The 20,506-nt window shown below is 48.5% G+C and overlaps 1 protein-coding gene and 4 non-coding genes across 5 annotated transcripts; all 5 read right to left on the reverse strand.

The window, feature by feature from the left end:
* Window positions 1–4,756: 4,756 nt before the first annotated feature.
* Rpl3 (ribosomal protein L3) lies at window positions 4,757–10,200 on the reverse strand. The gene is made up of 10 exons (XM_036208989.1): window positions 10,122–10,200; window positions 9,237–9,429; window positions 8,486–8,654; window positions 7,638–7,773; window positions 6,880–7,066; window positions 6,202–6,362; window positions 5,666–5,767; window positions 5,306–5,401; window positions 4,956–5,075; window positions 4,757–4,857 (listed from the first exon to the last, which is right to left on the reverse strand). The coding sequence occupies exons 1-10, from the start codon at window positions 10,122–10,124 to the stop codon at window positions 4,813–4,815; spliced, it is 1,212 nt and encodes a 403-aa protein (XP_036064882.1). The 5' UTR covers window positions 10,125–10,200; the 3' UTR covers window positions 4,757–4,812.
* LOC118597528 lies at window positions 5,487–5,580 on the reverse strand. Its single transcript, XR_004946834.1, has one exon. It is a non-coding gene; the product is annotated as a small nucleolar RNA U83B (small nucleolar RNA).
* LOC118597529 lies at window positions 6,733–6,824 on the reverse strand. Its single transcript, XR_004946835.1, has one exon. It is a non-coding gene; the product is annotated as a small nucleolar RNA U83B (small nucleolar RNA).
* On the reverse strand, window positions 7,774–7,828 carry LOC118597532. Its single transcript, XR_004946837.1, has one exon. It is a non-coding gene; the product is annotated as a small nucleolar RNA U82P (small nucleolar RNA).
* On the reverse strand, window positions 9,663–9,726 carry LOC118597517. The gene has a single exon (XR_004946824.1). It is a non-coding gene; the product is annotated as a small nucleolar RNA SNORD43 (small nucleolar RNA).
* Window positions 10,201–20,506: the final 10,306 nt, after the last annotated feature.

Genomic DNA, 20,506 nt, shown 5'->3' on the forward strand with positions numbered 1-20,506 from the left:
GGGCTATCCAAGACTGTCTCAAACAAACCAAAAGTAAAAAACAAACCAACAAAAAACCCCAGCTCATTCAGGCTGGTGAACAGTAGGCACTTCATTTGGCCCTGTCTTCCTGAGTACCTACCATGTGCCAGGCCCTGCACAAAGTGCTCTGAGACAGCCCAGCCTGCAGGTGGAGGCCGGTCTGGACACCAGGCAGGACAAGCAACAGGTGCAGACAGCAGAGAACACTGGCCCAGCTTCAGGCTGCTGTGACCACACAGAACAGTCCAGGGAAGACTGGAAGGTAGTTCTGAGTCAGAGGTGACTGCAAAGGACCGGTTCCATGAATTTTATTTTGCGGTGTGGAGGGCCTGGGCTGGCCCTGCCTAAGATGCCAAGTGCTACCTCTAATTTTGTGAATCAGATCAAAAGCTCTGAAATTCCCTGGCACTTGGAAGGCTGAGGCAGAAGGATCAGGATTCCAGGTTAGTCTAGGCTACATAGTAAGCTCCAAGCCAACTTGGGTAACCCCATCTACAAATAAAAACATTTGGGGTATAAGGTCGAGGAGAGCTGTTCCCTGTGTCCCCCATCCCATCCCCCACTCCCTCCCCACCCCTCACCCCCCCCAGCCCTGCATCAGCTTACCTCTCACACACCTGCTTCTACAGTCTGGACAAAAGAACTAAGTCATCTTCTTGTAAGGCTGTACAGACATCTGGCAAATATTTAGAGACACAGAATGGGGCCAAGGACGTTGCTGTGAGGCCAACACATCGTAGGTGCTTCATAAATGGCATTGACACATGCAAGGTGTGAACCATGGAAGGCCCTCCAGTCAGAAGGCCTTGCCTGGGAAGAAATGAGTAATAAAGTGCTTACAGGGAAGAGATCCTCAACCCTGGGTCTGACCCCCCACTCCAAATCCCTGCTCTGTGCCTCAAACCTTGACTTCTAGAAACAGCACCTACCCCATCACTGGGCAGGTGAAGGCAGGTAGATCTCTGAGTTCAAGACCAGCCTGGTCTACAGAGCAAGTTCCAGAACAGCCAGGGCTACACAGAGAAACCCCGCCTTGAAAAAAAAAAAAAGAAAGAAAGGAAAGGAAACAGCACCTGCCTAACCTGCTCTGCACTTCCAGTTGGCTTGGGCCTCTGGGAGTCTCCAGTGCAAGACCTAAAGTTGAGGTCAGTGGTGAGCTGGGAGATGGTAGCTCTCCAGAAGAAGGGCTTAGGTCTGCCATGGAGGAACGGGTGACTGGCTTGGTTGGTTAACAAGCCTTAGTCCTGCTGCACTGGTGTGGAGAAAGGTAGGTGGTATGAGTCTCAAGGTGCACACTGTGTGCGCATGGGGACTGCTGTCTCTCTGCCAGGACTGCCATCTGTGGAATGACAGGGTAAGGCTTCTGCAGAGGCACAGGTCAGTCACTGTCACCTCGTAGCCTGTGCTATGCCCCAGGCTGGGCACTGGCCAGGCAGACTGCTGGAGGGTCAACTGGCGACTGTGGTGATGGGGAAGTGGCTGCTTCAACTATCTTTAGCATCCTCCCTCGGCCTTGCCTCTGCCAGACTGAGCAGAGCTCAAGCGGGGAGAGGGAGGAGGGCCACTTCTCCATAGTCACATGAAGCCAGTGACCTGGAGCCACCATAGCCACCCAGGCACCCACTGTGGTGTCTGATTCTTCTGTGCTTACAATTGGGGTGAGCACCATGTCACCCCATTTGTGAGGAAAGCAGAGCCCAAGGATGAGCTTGGGGAGGGGAAAAGGACAGAGGGATTCAAGGGACTGCATCCTCACATCCCTCCATCCCTCATGGAGCCTTGGTGGCCCTGCTTGTTGTGGGCAATGGACTCAGTGGTCCAGAGCTTAGCTTCCTGAGGCAGCCAGCATCTGCCTCTGGCTTCCCTGCTGCTGGGAGATTCACCAAGGGATGGTTAGCCTCATGCTGCCTCAGTTTCCTTCTGTAGGCTGTTGGGATCACGTAGTGATGTGTGTGTGACCCAAAGAAGCTCAGTAGCAGCTCTGACCTCACTTCTCCGTCTGTGAAATGGGAACAGTTCTAGGAACAGAAAAAGGTGGCTGAGTCAGCAGGAGGCGTGATGCACAGGAGATACTCACCAGACAGGCTCTCTGCTCCCCCCAGCAGCTGGTCTTGGCTCTGCAGCTGTTCCTAGCACATCTGGGTCTTCTTTGTGATGCCTGGGCTCGGTCCCAGCAGTGCCACCCCACGGCTGGTCACTGTGCACCCTTAATCATGCTACTTATTCCATCCTGGCCTCAGCTTTGCATCTGTACCAGGGGGTAGTAACAGAACCCACTTCAAGGAGTGGCCCTGAAGATTCTAAAGATGGGGCTGGAGAGGTGGCTCTGCGGTTAAGAGTACTGGCTGCTCTTCTAGAGGACCTGAGTTCAATTCCCAGCACCTACGTGGTGGTTCCCAAGTCTATAGTGGGATCTGACACCCTATTCTGGCATAAAATCATACCTGCAGATAAGGTACTCACATACATAAGATAATTATATCTTAAAAAAGATTTTTTTTTTTTTTTTTTTTTTGTTTTTTGAGACAGGGTTTCTTTGTGTAGCTTTGTGCCTTTCCTGATCTCGCTCTGCAGACCAGGCTGGCCTCGAACTCACAAAGATCCGCCTGGCTCTGCCTCCCGAGTGCTGGGATTAAAGGCGTGCTCCACCACCACCCGGCAAGAAAAGATTCTTAAGATCTCAGGGCCAGGCAGGAAAAAAAAAGGAGTTACCAGGCTCTTGGAAGCTGGCCAGGGGCTGGACCAAGGACTAGGCCCCTCATGTAGAAAGGTAGGCAGGTCTTCAGAAGAGGGCAGGGCAGGTAGGGGGACCACAAGCATCTCAGACAAGTAGCTGCGTGCTGAGAGCTGGCAGATATGAGGTTGCCTGTAGTACTGGGGAAAGGAGACAGCCTGGGGACCCATCCCCACCCCAGCAAGACTGTCACCAGGGTCCAGGCTAGCACTTTGAGGGAGGTGCAGCCACCTGGCCCCCTCTGGCCATCCTAGTAACTGGTAAAGACACTGGCTTTGTCATGCCTTTTAAGGCAATGGCGGCTCCTGCCACTACCTCCCTGTTCCCACTTGCTCAGAAATTCCCAGCAGGTATTCTTTTTCAGGATTGGAATGCGACTCCTTGTTTTGCCACCACAGGATTCCAGTGAGGCCTGTCTTTGGGTTCTGGTGAGAGGGAAGCGTGAAGAACTAGAGACAGTCATGGGAGATGGGTGTGGAGAGGCAATGACCCAGTAGCCTGCAGAAATGCTGGGGACTCCCGCTCAGGTACAGATGCAATACTCCACAAAATTTACTGAGCACCTACTGTGTACCAAGCTGTGTCCTAGAGAGAGATCAGGAATCTGCAGGTAACTAAGCAGGCACAGGCTACTTTTATGGCTCTCCTCCCTCAGGAGCTGGGACCAGAGCCCAGGTGGTCTCAGGGCTGGAGCCTCTGCACCTTCCATTTCCTCTACCTGAGTGCCCATACTACAGAGCTTCTCCTGAGGCATCCTTTTCTCAAGCCTGAGAGGCCCCATCACCGGGTAGCCAGACTGTTTTCTGTTAATCACTTCTCAAACGGTCCTGTCTGCATTTCTCATCTGCCTCTCCTGAGAGAATTAGCCTCAAGGTACATGTCTCTCCAGTCCTTGCAAACAGCTTCCAGAGGCCACACCTGGGGTAGAGAGGCTGGGAATGGATTTCTATGCCACCCAAGCATAAAAAAAAAGCTAAAAAACTGCAGCCTTCTATGCACCTACTGGGCACCCCTTCTCTACACGGTCTCACTTCCCTCCCTGGTGTCATCATGAAACTGGCCATCTTGGGTGAGGAGCTGGAGAACGTGGACCAGGGTTCAGTCCCCAGAACCCACATGGGGGCTTACAGTCATCCTTAAGCCCAGTTGTTTCCTCTTCTGGTTCTGCAGGTACCAGGCTTGCGTGTGGTGCCTAAATATATAAGCTTTACTAAATGTTTGAGACAGGATGGCCCAGCTCTTTAATCCCAGCACTTGGGAGATCTGAGTGGCCTAGTCTACATGAAGAAATCCTAGGACCACCAGGACTAGTCTCAGAAGCCACCTCACCTATGGTGGCAGGCAATTACAGGGGCCCAGTGGTGGAAGTAGCGAATTGAGACCACCCACCCCCACAAGGGCTGTTAACTTTCCACCCTCAGGCTCCTGCCACTTCCACCTTTGTTCTCTGAACCAGGACCTGGGATTAGTGGGCAGAAGGGTCAGGAATCCTTTATTCCTGAAAGCAGAACCTGAGATCTTATGTACCTGGGCCAACTGGATAACTGGAGTTGGGCTGTTAGCCGTGTGCTGCACCCACCCCCTAGTGGCCCAGGACTTAGTTCAGGCTCAATTGCCAAACAGCACCAAGTGACCACTGGACCACAGCTTCTTCGTGGACTTCCAGGGCTCAATGTAGGGTTCCATTGGGTGTGACATACCACAACTGTGGGGACCTGTACCAATCTAAATAGTTTTATATTGCTGGCACTCAAGCATTAGACAAAGCCTCAAGTGATAGGCCTAGCAAATCCTACTTCCACCTGCCACAACAACCCAGTGTCACCCAAGCTCTGTAAAGACCTTCCAGAGCCAGAAGAGACAGGAGGGACATATTGCCCTTCAGTCATTAAGTCAAGCATTTTAACAGTCTTAAGTGTTGCTGAAGCACTAGGCCTCTCACTGAAGTGTCAGTACTGACTGACCATTGCCCTACCTACAGAAAAGTGAGGAGCCAATCAATGTCACTGGAAAAACTTTTATTGAGACCCCACCAGCTGCGCAAAGTGCTTCTGGCATTAGGCACCTTCCTCCTTGGCAATGCGGTCTTTCTTGAGTGGTCCCTGTGAAGACAAACAGCAGGAGTCAGTCTCCATATCCTTGCATACAGCCAAGGAGGCAAACAAACAGCCAAGACAAAATGGGACATGCAGGTACTCACCATAAATGCTTTCTTCTCCTCCATGGTCTGGAAACGACCATGGCCAAACTTGGAGGTGGTGTCAATGAATTTCAGGTCAATCTTCTCCAGAGCACGTCGTTTGGTCTGCACCAGCAAGGACTATGGCCAAAAAAAAAAAGGGTCAGTGACACCCAGCCAGCTTGAAAGCACTATACTGACATTCAGCAGCATGGCAGAACTCAGGCAAGCTATGGACACTGCCATGTGAGGGAGGGCCAGACTCCCTTCTTCCATCCAGGACCTCAAACCCCAAACAGGCCAGTATTTATTTCTACAGCTCAGGCAGGGCCTTGCTCCGTCAGAATGAGCTAGGCCTAGGTCAGGCTTACCTTGCGCAGAGTGAGCACTCGCTTCTTGGTTCCCACCACACAGCCTTTGAGCATGACGAAGTCATTGGTCACCTCACCATAGTGGACAAAACCGCCCTAGAGAATCGTGAAGTTATTGGTCAGTGCAAATTAAGAGTGTAGCCAGTTGGTTGCATCACAGGCAGTCATTCATGATCAGCAAGCTGTTCTCAGAAGGAAGGCAACAGGGAATGGTTCCTCAGTCTCACTCGGGCGCTGTGCCCAGCGCACATTCCAGAGCCTCATCACAGAACAGCTGGAACCCCACTCCTTACCACCCCACCAGCACAAGCACAGCTAGCACAGGGGCCATGGAGAGTGCCATCCCACAGAAGCACTCACCAGAGGGTTGATGCTCTTGTCAGACAGGTCATAGTCGGTAGACGCGTTGTTCTTGATCAGCTTACCATCCTTGATGAGGTAGCCTTGACCAATCTTGTAAATCTGACAAACAAACACAACATCAGTAACTGATGAGACAGTCCAAAGACCCAAAGGTGGGTGGAGCAGCAACTAGGCTGGTACCCAGTCTGGAAATGAGTCAACAGATGTGTTTTTTCCAGGTAGATGGACCTGAACAAAAACACTGCTACTGCTAGACACAAGCTTTGGTCTCAACACTCAGGATAGACCCAGGAAAGTCAAAGGCCTGGAGCCCTCTCCAACTAGTCACCAACCATCTGGGGCTACATGAGCCTGACTTAAAAAAACCCCAAGGAACCGATGCCATGCAGCAATTATCTATCTAATAAGCAGAAACACTTTATAATGTGAACCTTTAAAAGATCTCCCTGGGAAAGGGTTGGAGCTACAGGTTTCCACCGACAGTCCCATGGTACCGAGAGCCTCCCACCTGCAGGGATCCCAGTCAGCCTTACCTTCTTGTTAATCTCTGTTCGATGATGGTAGCCTTTTTGCCCAGCTCGAGCCACAGAGAAGGCCACACGGGCAGGGTGCCAGGCTCCAATACAGGCAACCTTGCGCAACCCTCGATGGGTCTTGCGGGGCAGTTTCTTTGTATGCCAACGACTGGTCACCCCTGGAGAGAACATATCACCATTATAAGGGTCCAGGCACAACTCTCTCCTTCCCTGCAAGTGCCCAACTAGCATTTACCTTAAGGTACTTGTGATGAAATCATTGACTATTGAATTACCTACTACACAGTGGGTGAATTAAGATGACCTGAATACCACCCCATATTTCAAATCAGACTGGATGGGTGTCTGACGTTAAACAGTCCTTGGCCCCAAGTATTTGCATTTGCAGCAACTCTGCATGTTATACACAGTAAGTGGAGGCCATAGGTTGTCATGTCTTTGATTTTAAGGCAGTTTAACATTTATTTTCCAGAAGTAAATCACAGCGTCACCCCAATCCCTAGAACCTCAATCATGCTGACCAGGGATGCTGTTCTCAGAAGGAAGGCAACAGGAAATGCTTCCGCAGTGTTACTCGGGTGCTGTGTCCAGCATGTTCCAAGGCCTCATCACAGAATAGCCAGGTCCTGATCCTATGGCCCACCCACAGAATCACAAACCACTACTAAAGCTCACCTTTATAGCCTTTGCCTTTTGTCACCCCGATGACATCAATCATCTCATCCTGTCCAAACACCTGGTTCACCGGAACCTGCTGCTCCAGCCTCTCCCGGGCCCAGTCCAGCTTCTCAGCCACAGTGCCCCCATTCACCTGGATCTCCATCAAGTGTGCCTTCTTCTGGCGCAGAGGAAGCAGACGCATCTAGGAAGAAAGGAGAAAGCTCAGATCAGGTTGTCAGCAATCTTTTACTTATAGTGATTGGCTGGCTGTCAAAATGAGCTAAGTAGCCTATACCCTGAGACAGGAAGATTTTTAAATGGTTCCTGTGATCCATGTAATGAGCTATCTGTTTAGAAAACAAAATACATGAACCCAAGTTCACACCATCACTTCAATGTCAATGAGTTAAAATTTCCAATAACCATGCCACTACAGGACTTCTGGCATCACAGCACAGTGCCAGCACCTTGCTACTATATATACTCCCATCAGGTTCAGAGTTGATGGGTGAGGTGATCACAGGAAGCCTAGATGAAGTGCCACACTGCCCTCTGCTGGTCAGACACCATGAGTAGCACTAGCACTACCACTGGCCAAGAGGCATGCTTAAGCTGCAAGTAAGCTGCAGACTGGCTGCTTTCTATAGGAATTGTTAAGACACCTGAATGTCCTCGAGCCCCCAAATCCCTGTGAAATGACAAACTGAATAAAAAGCCAATAAAGCAAAAAAAAAAAAAAAGCCTCCCTAGTCCTAGGTCACAGGGGTGCTCACCTGAGTGTGGGCAATGATGCGGATGACTTGGCAGTACTTCTTCATGCTGTTGAAGTCCTTCTCCAGCTGTTTCTTGCCCATGTCATCCTGCCATTTCTTACAGTATTTGGTGAAGGCCTTCTTCTTAGATTTGTGCCTTCAGGAGCAGAGCAGAGTTGGGGGAGGGGCCCGGTGCAGGCCTTCATCACCCTTGCAAGGAGTGAGAGGAAGGCAGACTGGCACCATGTGGGCATGGGGCTCATTGCCGGCTTCTAAGGAGCCTTTTCCACCGGCAAGCGGAGCCTGGATGGAGCTCATCGGGCAGAGCCGAGCGGAGCTGAGCAGAGGTCCACAAGTTAATGTAAGCCACACAAACAGAACACACAACTCTTGCTCCAGGGCACCAGAACCTCCCTTTCTCTACCTGGGAAAACATCTCACAGTAATGGTATCAGGGACCCAGGAACAAAGGCCAGAGGCATGAAACTCGTCTGGTACAGTCAAGGATCCTGTTCAATCTCCAACCACAAAGGACAAACTCAATGAATGAGGCTTGTCTATTATTTCCTAACTGCACCTACCATTTCTCAGTATCAAAACACTAACATGAGGCTTGGAGTCAGATTTTAGCTTTAAAACAAAAGAAAGCAATGACTGTCTCCAGAAACCTTTGATCAATGTACTTGCACTAAGAAACCCAGTACAAGCCAAGTGGAGGCATACACCTTTATTTAATCCCAGCACTTGGGAGGCAAATGGATGGCCAGCCTTGTCTGTTACTTCTAGGTCATCCAGGGCTACAGAGAAACCCTGCCTTGAAAGGGGGGGGGGATCATAAATTCTAGCTCCCTGGCTTCTCCCCTCCTTACCAGTTCTTGTAGAAACGCCTTTTACACTCATCACTGATGTGCTCAGCAAATACTGTCTTGAAGGTCCTGAGGCCTCGTGGGGTTTCAACATATCCCACGATGCCCACAACCACCATGGGTGGTGTTTCCACAATGGTTACAGCCTCCACAACTTCCTTCTTGTTCACCTCTGTGAAGGCAAACGGACACCAGTGGATGGACAACTACCAACACATTCAAATGCTTTCCCACGGATCCACAAAAGGCTTTCTGCCTGCCAGATTAGTTGGCCCTCTCTGACCTTCTAGGACTGCTCCAGACCTCCCAAAGGGAGCTTTTATCACAACTGGGCCCTAAGTTCCCAGGTGGCTCACAATATCTACCCTACACTTCTCATTCTGCATGCTTGCTGTTAGAACAGACATTAAGTCAGGTAGTGACTATCACCTTTGACCCCAGCATTCAAAGCATTGGCAAAATGCCACATGCTTCATCCAAGACTTGAGGACTAGGCTCTGACCCTCAGGCATCCACGTGGGTGGGAAAGACCAACTAGCTCCAGACCCACAGGATTTTACACAGGGCCCCATTAACTGCTTAGCACATTACACCATTAATTAAGTGGGCACTGTCACCCAGGCCACCGGTTTCAGACTCAATAGGACAAACCACCCAAGGTGGAACATGTTTTGACTTTGCAAATTTCCCAGGTATCAGCCATTCCGGAATGTATACCTAGGCCCAAGTAGGGACAAAGAAGTACTGTACATACTGGATCCTGGTCTGTCAACTTCCCGGACAATATGGGTCATGCCAGCCTTGTAGCCGAGAAAGGCCGTGAGATGAACAGGCTTAGAAGGGTCATCCTTGGGGAAACTCTTCACTTTCCCTCGGTGCCGGCTGCTGCGCTTCCGAGGCAAGAAGCCCAAGGACCCATGCCTGGGAGCTGAGAATTTCCTGTGAGACTGGAGGAGAAAAACACCAACATTACAATAGGCACTTCTCAACCGCTCAGATCAATCCTTCCCAGGACAGCATGTCTCTCTGACTCCATTTTACAATAGACCTTAACAGGACTTCCATAATCAGTTCCGCTACTGAAAGTTTCTAAACGAGCTGCTGTATGTGTTAGTATTTATTGACTCGTTGCTAACTGGCCACGTGACGCTCTCAGATAGGCCTCTGGAATTCCCAACGCCAAATCAGAACATGACAATCAGCACAGGGTTTCTGTCCGCCCGTCAGAAGGTTCATCATTTGTGGCTTCTGGGAACTCCGGAGACCCGCTTCCGAGGAAGCACTTTCCAAAACGGAAATTCGTTTATGCTTCGCACAATGGCTCTCGTCTTAGCCAATGCAAACCCAAGATGGCGGCCTCCTTCTATCAGGCCAGCCGAATGCTCAACCAAGATAAAATGAGCGTCAAAAACAAAACAAAATAGGCCGTTTGAAATTGAGGGCTTTAGGCTTGGGCCCAGCCCGTGGGCTCTCCCACAGGCCCAGGCCGGGCTCCGCACACGTCGCGGCCCGCGCCATGGCCCTTGGGCTCCTCGAGCGGCTTCTCCGTGTTGGGCAGGCCGCGATGGCGCCGACGCGGGGCGGAGAAGGCCGAGGTGGCCCAGAACAAGGAGCTCACAGCCCGCATAGACTCACATACCATCTCGCCGCCGCACGCCGCCGATAGAGGCCGGCCCGGCGCGCGTGCAGACTATATAAAGCCACTGACTGGCTCCGCCCCCCTCAGCGTGCGAGCGTGCTGCCGCAGTGGACGTCGGGGCGAAGGACGCGCGTCGTACGTCACCTTCCCGCCCACTTGGGGTTGACCAGTAGCGTCCGTACGGCAAGTGGTTGGGTTCAAAAAAGCCTCGGAAACGCTGCCGTGCCGAATGTAATGAATCTACGGCGTTCTGTAGCAGCCAAACTTGATGGTAATGAAGAAACATGGCTCCATTGTTTGTGTCTGTGCGCTACGCCGTCACCTCTAGAATTCAGTCATCCCGTACTAACCCTTTCAGCCCTACACAGGATCGAAAGCAATCTCGTGAAAGCAGCCTTAGTTACCTGGAGCTCATGTACTGCTCTCGCGAGCTTTTAAGTTGGAAAGACGGGATGAAACTCGTTTGCTCTCTGCCTAGTCAGTGATTTTAGTGCAACAATCGATTGCTTTAAAACGCCATGATTTCGGGCACACCTCCATCAAATCCTGTCTCTGCCATTCCAGTACCTAGATGCCTTGTCCCATTCACGTTTTGTTCTTTCATATATATATATATATATATATATATATATATATTTTTTTTTTTTTTTAACGTGCATTGGTGTTTTTCCTGCACGGCTGCCTGTCTGCCCGTGTTAGGGAGACGGATTCCCTGGAACTGGAGTTACAGACAGTTGTGAGCCGCCATGTGGGTGCTGGACTTGAACCCCAAGTCCTCTGAAAGAGCAGTCACTGCTCCTAACCGCTGAGCCATCTCTCCAGCCCCCGTATTTTGTTTTTAATTTTTAGATTTATTCATGTTATTATGTGTGTATGGGTATGTTGACAGGGTGTATGTATGTGCTGCACGGTGTGCCTGGCTTTTGTGAAAGTCAGAGGAGGGTGTGTAGATCCCCTGGAACTGGAGTTACAGATAGTAGTGAGTCCTGTAAACCAAACCCTGCTCCCCTGGGATAACAAGTTTTCTGAACTACAGAACCATCTCTCCAGATAAAGAAAACATATATATTTTTAGGAGTGAGAATGTAGCTTTATTAAAGAAAAGAAAGAATATTTCAGAAAGTGGGAGGGGTAACAAGTGCAGAATTTCCTTAAGAAGTTATTTAATCCTGGGAGGCAGAGGCAGGCAGGTCTCTGTGAGTTCAAGGCCAATCTGGTCTATGTAGGTAGCTCTAAGGCAGCCAAGGTTTTATGGTGAGATTCTGTCTCAAGAAAATAAAACAAAAAACTAACACTTAAATAACTTAGGACTCTGCCAGGTGGTGGACTCGGCCGGGCAGTGGTAGTACACGCCTTTAATCCCAGCACTCGGGAGGCAGAGGCAGGTGGATCTCTGTGAGTTTGAGGCCAGCCTGGTCTACAGAGTGAGATCCAAAACTACACAGAGAAACACTATGGGGGTGGTGGTATTATTTTTATTTTTTGTATATAGGTGTTTTGCCTACATTCTTGTCTGTATACTACATGCATTCAGTGTCTGCAGATACCCTGGAACTGGAGTTATAGCTAGTTGTGAGCCATTTCATGTGAGTGCTGGGATTGAACCCATGTCTTCTATAAGAGCAGCCAGTGCTCTTAACCACTGAGCCATCTCTCCAGCCTCCCTTCACAAGTCAAATACTTTTAACCCCAGGATCTTAGAAACACAAGCCATAAAGAATAAAGTAATTATATTTGATTGTATCAAAATTAAGTTTTTTTTGTTTTGTCTTTTATTTATTTTCTTTCCAGGGTTTCTTTGTGTAGCAGCCCTAGCTGTCCTGAAACTAGTTCTGTAAACCAGGCTGCCCTTGAACTCACAGAGATCTGTCTGCCTCTGGCTCCGAGTGCTGCGATTAAAGGCATGTACCACCACTACCAAGTTCAAAATTAAGAATTTTTTTAGGTACTAGAGATTGAATTTAGGACTTCATATATGCTAATTAAACATTCTACCACTGAGCTACACCCCCCCAGCAAAATTACAAATTTCACCACAAGATATTGTAGATTTTATTTATTTATTTGAGACAGGGTCTTACTCTGTAGACCAGGCTGGCCTTGAACACACAGACATTCTCAGCCTCAGCCTCCCTAGTGCTGGAATTAAAGGTGTGCATCACTATGCCTGGCTTTTATTTTTCTATGTATCAGGCAGAGGCCACATCACATGCTTTGTAAATATTAACTCTACAGGTTGGTATGTTTCACATCCTCCATAAATGTGTAAACTGAGCCCAAGCAGTCTGTTAAGCCCAAGCTGCTAAGCAAGCAAACCCTCTCAGCTGCTGCAGGCCACAGGAATATACCATAAGAACTCAGCTGGTTATGGCAAAGTCATTACCTGGAGGGATCAGGGAATTCCTCCAGAGGAAGCCAAATCCCAAGGAGATTTTGGCATTACTTGACTTGTTATATATCAGCTGTCTTCTATTATGAAAATCATGTGTGCCTTCATAGTTTTCCCAATTGACTATTCCCTAAGAAGGGCTAACAGTGTTGACTGATCACTCTCTGGACATACACATTCCAGGAATTTGGAAAACAGCCTCAGGAAAGGCTTCCTCTGGAATCAGATATCTCCCTTAGCCACTTTCAGGACTACAGGAAACACCGCCCAGGTGGGTGCCCAACTTCTGAGGACTAACAATGATAACAGCCCACGTGCAAGTCTCCTGACTTAAATTCCACAAGGAGACACTGCCCGGGTGGGCGCCCAACTTTCAAGGACTAACAGTGATAGCACCCCATGAGCAAGTCTTCTGACTTAAGGTAAATTCCAGAAGGGGACACCACCTAGGTCAGGTGGACATTAAGTAATAGCTTTACACAATTTAGCTCGGGACTTCCAGAGCAGAGAACAGAGAAGAGAAAAGAGAATGAAAGACCTAGATGGGTAAGAACTTGAGAGGAACAAACTGAGATGGGGAAGAACTAGATTGAAGGGCTAGAAGAGAGTACTAGAGGAACGAGATGGGAAGATGAGGAAGAGCCAGATGGGGAAGAACAAGATGAGGAAGAACAAGATGAGAGAGAAGGAGATGGGAGAGGAACCGATAGGGGAAAGAACTAGATGGATGAGAACCTAGAAGGGACAGAACTAGATGAAGGAATTAAGACAGAACCTAGAGGGGACAGTAGATAACTAGAGAGAGAAATCAGGCAAGAAAGGAGCTAGACATGAGAGCAGAATAGAAGCTGTGTAGAGAGAGAACCATCACAGAATAATAAAGTGTATGAACTAAGGAGTTTCGTGTACTTAGATTCATTTCTTTTCACCAAAGATTAATTATCAGCAGGTTGTAGATTCTTCCCAGACTCTGGGAGGGGACTATGGAGGGGCTGGACCCTATAGTCCTCAATACTCAGCTGTCTCTGTAGAGCCAGAAATGACTTTTTTTAATACACGGTGACAGAAACGTCCAGCTAAGATCATCTGGACAAGTTCTGCAGGGTGGCACAGGCTTTAAAGAGTGCGGACGTTCTGGAAGACCTGAATTCTATCCCAGGGACTCAAAAGCAACCCCACAAGTGGTTTTCTAACTCCACAAGCACTGTGACACACACAAATACTTTTTTGAAAATCTGGACACATAGCACCTGCAGGAGAAGACAAAACTAAACTAAAACTTCATCTAATCTTCTCAGCTGATTTAAGCAGGAACTTTCAAAAAACTGCCACTGCCCTGAATCCCCTCTCTCTGGGCTGTTGACAGCCCATGAGATGATGAATGATTTTCTTTTCAGGTCACTTTTGAAAAAACTTTGCTATTAGCATGTTATTAACTATTAGCATCAGTTAACTTTTTTTGTTTGTTTGTTTTCGAGACAGGGTTTCTCTGTGTAGTTTTGGAGCCTTTCCTGGATCTCGCTCTGTAGCCCAGGCTGGCCTCAAACTCACAGAGATCCACCTGCCTCTGCCTCCGGAGTGCTGGGATTACAGGCGTGTGCCACCACTGCCCAATGCATTAGTTAACTTTGCTGTGACATCTTTACACACGTGCTGCAATTGGACATACCCCTTATTACCCTCTTTGGACCCCCCCCCACACACACACACTCTGTTGATCACCTTCCTCTTCCCAGATAGCTTTCGTGTCGTTCCTGTTGTTCTAATAGTTAGTGATTAGTCAGTGAGTTTTATTAGAAATTTACTTCCGGGTCACGGGTAAGGCATTGTTTATGGGCAAAGCTTGGACATCTTTCCGGTGGCTGAAAAAAATTGTCCCTCCCCTAGCAACCATTTAGCAGCCTTTAGGTCCTCTTGGGAAGATGGGCGTTTGTGAACTCCCCTGCTCTTCCTGTAATTGAACGGTGACAGGTCAAATCTTGTGCAGGTAATCACAGAGAATTTAAGATGGCAACGTCCACGTCATTCCTGGAGGACAGCATTCGGATACTCCACCCCTGCCTTCAACTCTTACAGTCTTGTCTGCCTTCTTTCTCTTTCGTGATGTTCCTGAGCCTAAGAGGGCTTTCTTTCGGGTTTGGTGGTGGTGGTGGTGGTTGTGGTGGCTATGGAAGCCCTCTGCCTAAAGAGCTATATCTAGCCCAATTCACATTAGTTTTTATTATTGTATTTACTATTTATTTTATTTATTTAATTTTCTAAAGGAAATATTTTTTAAAAAGATTTATTTATTTATTATGCCAGAAGAGGGCACCAGATCTCATTACAGATGGTTGTGAGCCACCATGTGGGTGCTGGGAATTGAACTCAGGACCTCTGGAAGAACAGCCGGTGCTCTTAACCTCTGAGCCATCTCTCCAGCCCTGTATTTACTATTTAAGTGTTGTGCTTTTGCCTATCTGTTTGTGTGTGCCTTGAGCATACAGAGGCCCGAAGAAGGCATCTAGAGTTACAGACTATTGTGAGCCACCATGTGGTTGCTGAGAATTGAACTCAGGACCTCTGGAAGAGCAGTCAGTGTTCTTAACCTCTGAGCCATCTCACTACTCCTTATTTTAGCATTTGTTTGCTTGTTTTTTGTTCTTTGAGACAGAGTTTCTCTGTGTAGCCCTGGCTATCCTGGAACTAGCTCTATAGTCCAGGCTGGCCTCGAACTCACAGAGATCCATCTGCCTCTGCCTCCCAAGTGCTGGAATCAAAGGTGTGCACCACCACTGCCCAGCTTAGTTAATTTTTTAAATGCTGCTCCTTACCCACCTCTAAATTATTTTTATTAGTAGTATGTGTATGTATATATGGTGTGTGTGTTTTCCTTGCAAGATAATTGGGGAGATCAGAAAGGAGATCAAATCCTCTGGAACTGGAATTACTGGTATTACAATGGTTGTGAGTCACAGTGTGGATGCTGGGAACTGAACTAGGGTCCTCTGCAAGAACAGCAAGTCAACTTAACTGCTGAGCCCTCTCTCCAGCCCCTTTTTATTTTTATTGTTTAAAGATTTATTTATTTATTTTTGTATACTGTTCTGTCTGCATGTATACCGGCCTGCCAGAAGAGGGCACCAGATCTCATTATAGATGGTTGTGAGCCACCATGTGGTTGCCAGGAACGGAATTTAGGATCTCTGGAAGACCAGCCAGTGCTCTTCAGCACTGAGCCATCTCACCAGCCCTTCTTTTTATTTTATTTTACTTTTTATCTTTTGAGATAAGGTCTCACCATGTAGCCTGCACTCAGTATGTAGACTAGGGCTATTCTAAAACACATAGATCCACTTGTCTCCACAGTGCTGTTGACACCTTATTTGTTTGGTTTTTCTAGACAGTGTTTCTCTGTGTAGTCCTGGCTGTCCTGAAACTCACTCTGTAGATCAGGCTGGCCTCCAACTCAGAGATATGCCTGTCTCTGACTTCCACTTTATTTTTGACAGTCTTTCAATAAACCTGGAGACAGAAGCCATTTGGGGTAGCTATATTGGCTGGCCAGTAAGCCCTCAGGATTTATCTGTCTCTACCTCCTAACTCTGGAATTACAGGTGTGTTCTACCATATATAACTTTTTTCATTTTTTTGAGACAGGGTTTCTCTGTGTAATTTTGGTGCCTTTCCTGGATCTCACTCTGTAGACCAGGCTGGCCTTGAACTCACAGAGATCCGCCTGCCTCTGCCTCCCGGGTGCTGGGATTAAAGGCGTGCACCACCACCGCCCGGCTTATATATAACTTTTTTAAGTGGAAGTATTTGGGATTGGTATTCAGGTCTTTATGCTTTCAATGAAAGTACTTTACCTACTGAGTCATATCCCTGGCTTAATGGGAAACCTTTGAAGGCAAAAACAAGGAGGATTTATTTTATTTGTAATTTTTTTCATTTATTTATTTATTCATTTATTTTATATGTATGTGCCTCTGTGTGGGTATGTACACTGGAATGCAGGTGCCCAAGGAGGCTATAGGCAACAGATCCCTCTGGAGTTGGAGTTATAGGTTAGGAACCACCCAGCATGACTGCTAGGATCTGAACTTTGGCCCACTGCAAGAGCAGCATTTGCTCTGAGCCCCCTCTCTCCAGTCTGTTTGTTGTTCTTTTGAGACAGTCTCAAGTAACCCAGGCTGACACTGGAACTGAAGTGCTGAAGCCGGCCTTGAACCACTGAAGTGCTGAAGCTGGCCTTGAACCACTGAAGTGCTGAAGCCGGCCTTGAACCACTGAAGTGCTGAGGCCAGCCTTGAACCACTGAAGTGCTGAGGCCAGCCTTGAACCGCTGCTTCAGTCTCTACCTCCCAAATTCTAGGGTAACAGCCAACCTGGGTCAGAAATTAGAGTTACAGAAGACATTTGAAACTATCATCTTTTGCCACAGTGCTTAATAACAAAGATGGTGTTGATCTAATGGTGAGTAGAGTTGCTATTCGGATGTCCTCCCAGAGGACCTTTCAGTATAAGGATTACCAAAACCTCTGTGCAGGCTGGAGGCCAAGGTTCATTAGCATACAGAAAGGGAACATCAGTTTAGCGATTTCAAGAGCTTTAGGGGCTGTGTGCCAGGAAGCAGGACCAGGACATATACACCGAATCACATAATCTATTTCGCCAGGGCCAACTACATATGAGGAATCCATCCATCCCTAGCTGATTGGCAGGGGCCTGTCACATTGAATGTGATGGGAGCCATAAGCCTAAGTGACTCTTGACACACATGCCGCCATATTTGAGCTTCTCTCCTCTTTTTCTAGATCTAGGCCTTGCTTAAGTCTCCATAGCACCAGAACCTCTTCTCAGAAATCAGGTGACTGTGCTACAGTTAGGCAAGAGTAGATAGATAACCCCAGAGCAACATTCCCTGCTGGCTGAACAACCTATGATTGAAGTCCCCTCCCTGCTTGCACACCCCCTTTGCCCCCGCCTATATATGCCTTAAGAGGAAAATAAAATTTTGGAGCTTGATCAGACGTCCTGTCTTGCTCTCATTCTTTGTGTCTCTTGTTCCCCTCATTCGCCGGCCCTGCCTTCAGGTCCCCGATGAAGACCCCGCTGGCTGGGGCAGGATGCCTGTGGGAGTGCAGTAGGTGGGTGGGAAGGCACCCCCAGACAGCCCCTTATAGTCTGCTGTCTTCTTCCCAAAGTGATCTACACCTGTAATCCCAACTCGGGGGAAACAGAAGAAGGCGGATCTCTGTGAGTTTCAGGCCAGCCTGGTCTACAGAGAGAGATCCAGGGCAGCCAGTGTGACATAGTGAGATCCTGTTTCCAAAGAAGACACAATACAAAATGAAGGTACTCCCATTAATTACTTGTTCAACTTTCAAAAATAAAAAAAATAAATATGAAGGCTGGCAAATAAAAATATGAGGCACTTCCCAAGCTTGATGACGTGAATTCAATCCTTAGAACTTACTTAATGGGAGGAAAGAACTCTCACAAGTTGCCTACTGATTTATACATACACAATAGATATAATAATAATAAATTAAAAATAGGGTCTTGAGAAATAGCTCAGTAGTTAAGAGCACTGGCTACTCTTCCAGAGGACCCAGGTGGATTCCCAGCATCCACATGGTGGCTCACAGTGGCCTGTAATTTGAGTCCCAGTGAACCTAATGTCCTCATCTGGCCTCCGTGGGCACTGCAATATGGGGTACCCAGACATATATGCAGGCAAAACACCCATACACATAAAAAGAATAAATAAAATGTTCAAAAAGCTTTAATTAAAAATAAACGGGGCTGGAGAGATGGCTCAGAGGTTAAAAACACTGGCTGTTCTTCCAGAGGTACCGAGTTCAATTCCCAGCACCCATATAATGGCTCACAACCATCTGTAATGAGATCTGGCGCCCTCTTCTGGCCTGCAGGCATACATGCAAACAGAACGCTGTATACATAATAAATAAATAAATAAATCTTTAAAAATAAACGGAATAGCTGTTCCTGGGCTTCAAGCGCAGCCCAGTCCCTTGCTGTGGACATGGCTGACTCCTGTGCCTGTCGACCTCCCTGGAGGTTTGGAGCTGGAGCTGTTCTCCCCAGGCTTGTCCTGGCATCCTTGTAGCTCCGGCTTCATCCTCACTCTCAGTGATCTCTAAAGCAATACCCTCTTCTCCGAGGTTGCTTGGGTTCCTTATCTGATTAAGGCAGATTCTATTTGCACTTCTGTCGGCCCACTTCTGAAACCTTGTCAACGATGCAGCAGCCTTTTAAACTCTGTACTCATTTCATAAACCATATATATATTGTAGTGGGTAGCCATCCCAGCCTTGGCCTGGAAGTTTCAACCCCCATTGAGGCTTTGGTAATGGTCACACCCACAAGGCAGGGCTGAGGGAGGAAGCTGAAGACCCAGGATCGAGAGGAGAGGCCTCTCTTGGTTCCAGGACCCTGGACGCTGGAGGTAGACCGAGCAGTTCTCCAGAGAACACCGCCGGACTGCGCCACACCTTTGCCAGACCCTACAACTTATCCCTTCATTTGTAAGTTACCCCACAAAATAAACCTCCCTTTTTACTCCGTGGAGTGGCCTTAATAATTTCACCAATATCTGGCGCCCAACGTGGGGCATGAACCCACGACCCTGAGATTAAGAGTCTCATGCTTTACCGACTGAGCTTTTGCAGTGGACCCAAGTTTGGCTCCCAGCACCCACACAATGACTCACAAAAGTCTGTAACTTCAGTTCTAGGGGATTCCACACCCTCTTCTGGCCTCCCGAGGCACTGCACTTATAGGGTGCACAAAGAAACATGAAGGCCCATGCTAACACAAAATAAAGATTAAAAAATGAGCCGGGCCGTGGTGGCGCACACCATTAACACCAATACTTGGGAGGCAGAGGCAGGCGGCTCTCATTCAGTTCGAGGCCAGCCTGGTCTACAAAGTGAGTTCCAGGACAGCCAGGGCTGTTACACAGAGAAACCCTGTCTCCAAAAACAAAAAGTAAAAAAGAAAAAAACTCTGCCTATCCACAAGGATTTTCTCTTGTTTTCTTCTAGCAATTTTATAGAATCATAGTGTAATGGCTGCATCAGAGATTTCTCATTATAGAGGCGTATGGTAATACAGCCTGAAACACCATAGATGGGATAAAGAAGCAGGATTGGAAGTTCAAAACCATCCCTGTCCACATGGCATGGTGAGTCCCAGAAGCCTTCCTAGAATACAAGAGAGTCTGCTCCAAAGACAAACAAACCCCGGAGCCCTGAGGACAAACTGTGTTGGGATTTGAGGGGGGAGGAAGGATGATGAAGAGGAGGGCTAGGGTGTATTTACTGACCACCTACTGTTTGTGAGGCTTTTGGATATAGCAAACAAGACAAAACCTGGCCAGCTGGAGCCCATAGACAAGCAGAGGAGACAATGGGAGAAATAATTACATAACTAATTACTGGATTTAGGAAAGAGGCAGGGAGCGGTGGCGGAGGGGGAAGGGAACCTCACAAGGTCTGTGGTTCCCCCTCGACCCCAGCTTTTGCCTCCCTTACAGTTCCCTTCAGGTAGGGGTGCGCATGCATGACGTCATCGATGGAGCTAGGAGGCAAGGTGGTCCTGGGGACCGGAGGCTCCTCTGCAGGTCTTTTTAGAGAGGGTCATTCCTGAAGCCTGCGATTCAGCTGCGCGTTCAGTGAGCCCCGTACTGTCGAACCGGAGCCCCTTCACTCTATTTAGGGCAGACAGCGACAGGAGAGGCAAATAAATAAACCAAAATAATCAACGAAGAGGGTTTCCCGAAGAGCGACAGCTTGGAGGGCACGCGAAGGCGGGGACGCGTCTGCACTTTTCTGTCCACACCCCTGATCCGTGCCACTTGGCGGGGGGTAGGTCATCCGGCTGGCGAGGAGCGCGCCGGGCACCGAGACCCGCTCGGCAGCGCACGCTCCCCGAGCACGCGCTTCCGAGAGCCTCGCCTGCTGCGCACGCACGCCCCCTGGCGGGAGCCCGG

Source organism: Onychomys torridus, chromosome 16 (assembly GCF_903995425.1).
Source record: "Onychomys torridus chromosome 16, mOncTor1.1, whole genome shotgun sequence".
Classification (NCBI taxonomy): Eukaryota; Metazoa; Chordata; class Mammalia; order Rodentia; family Cricetidae; genus Onychomys; species Onychomys torridus.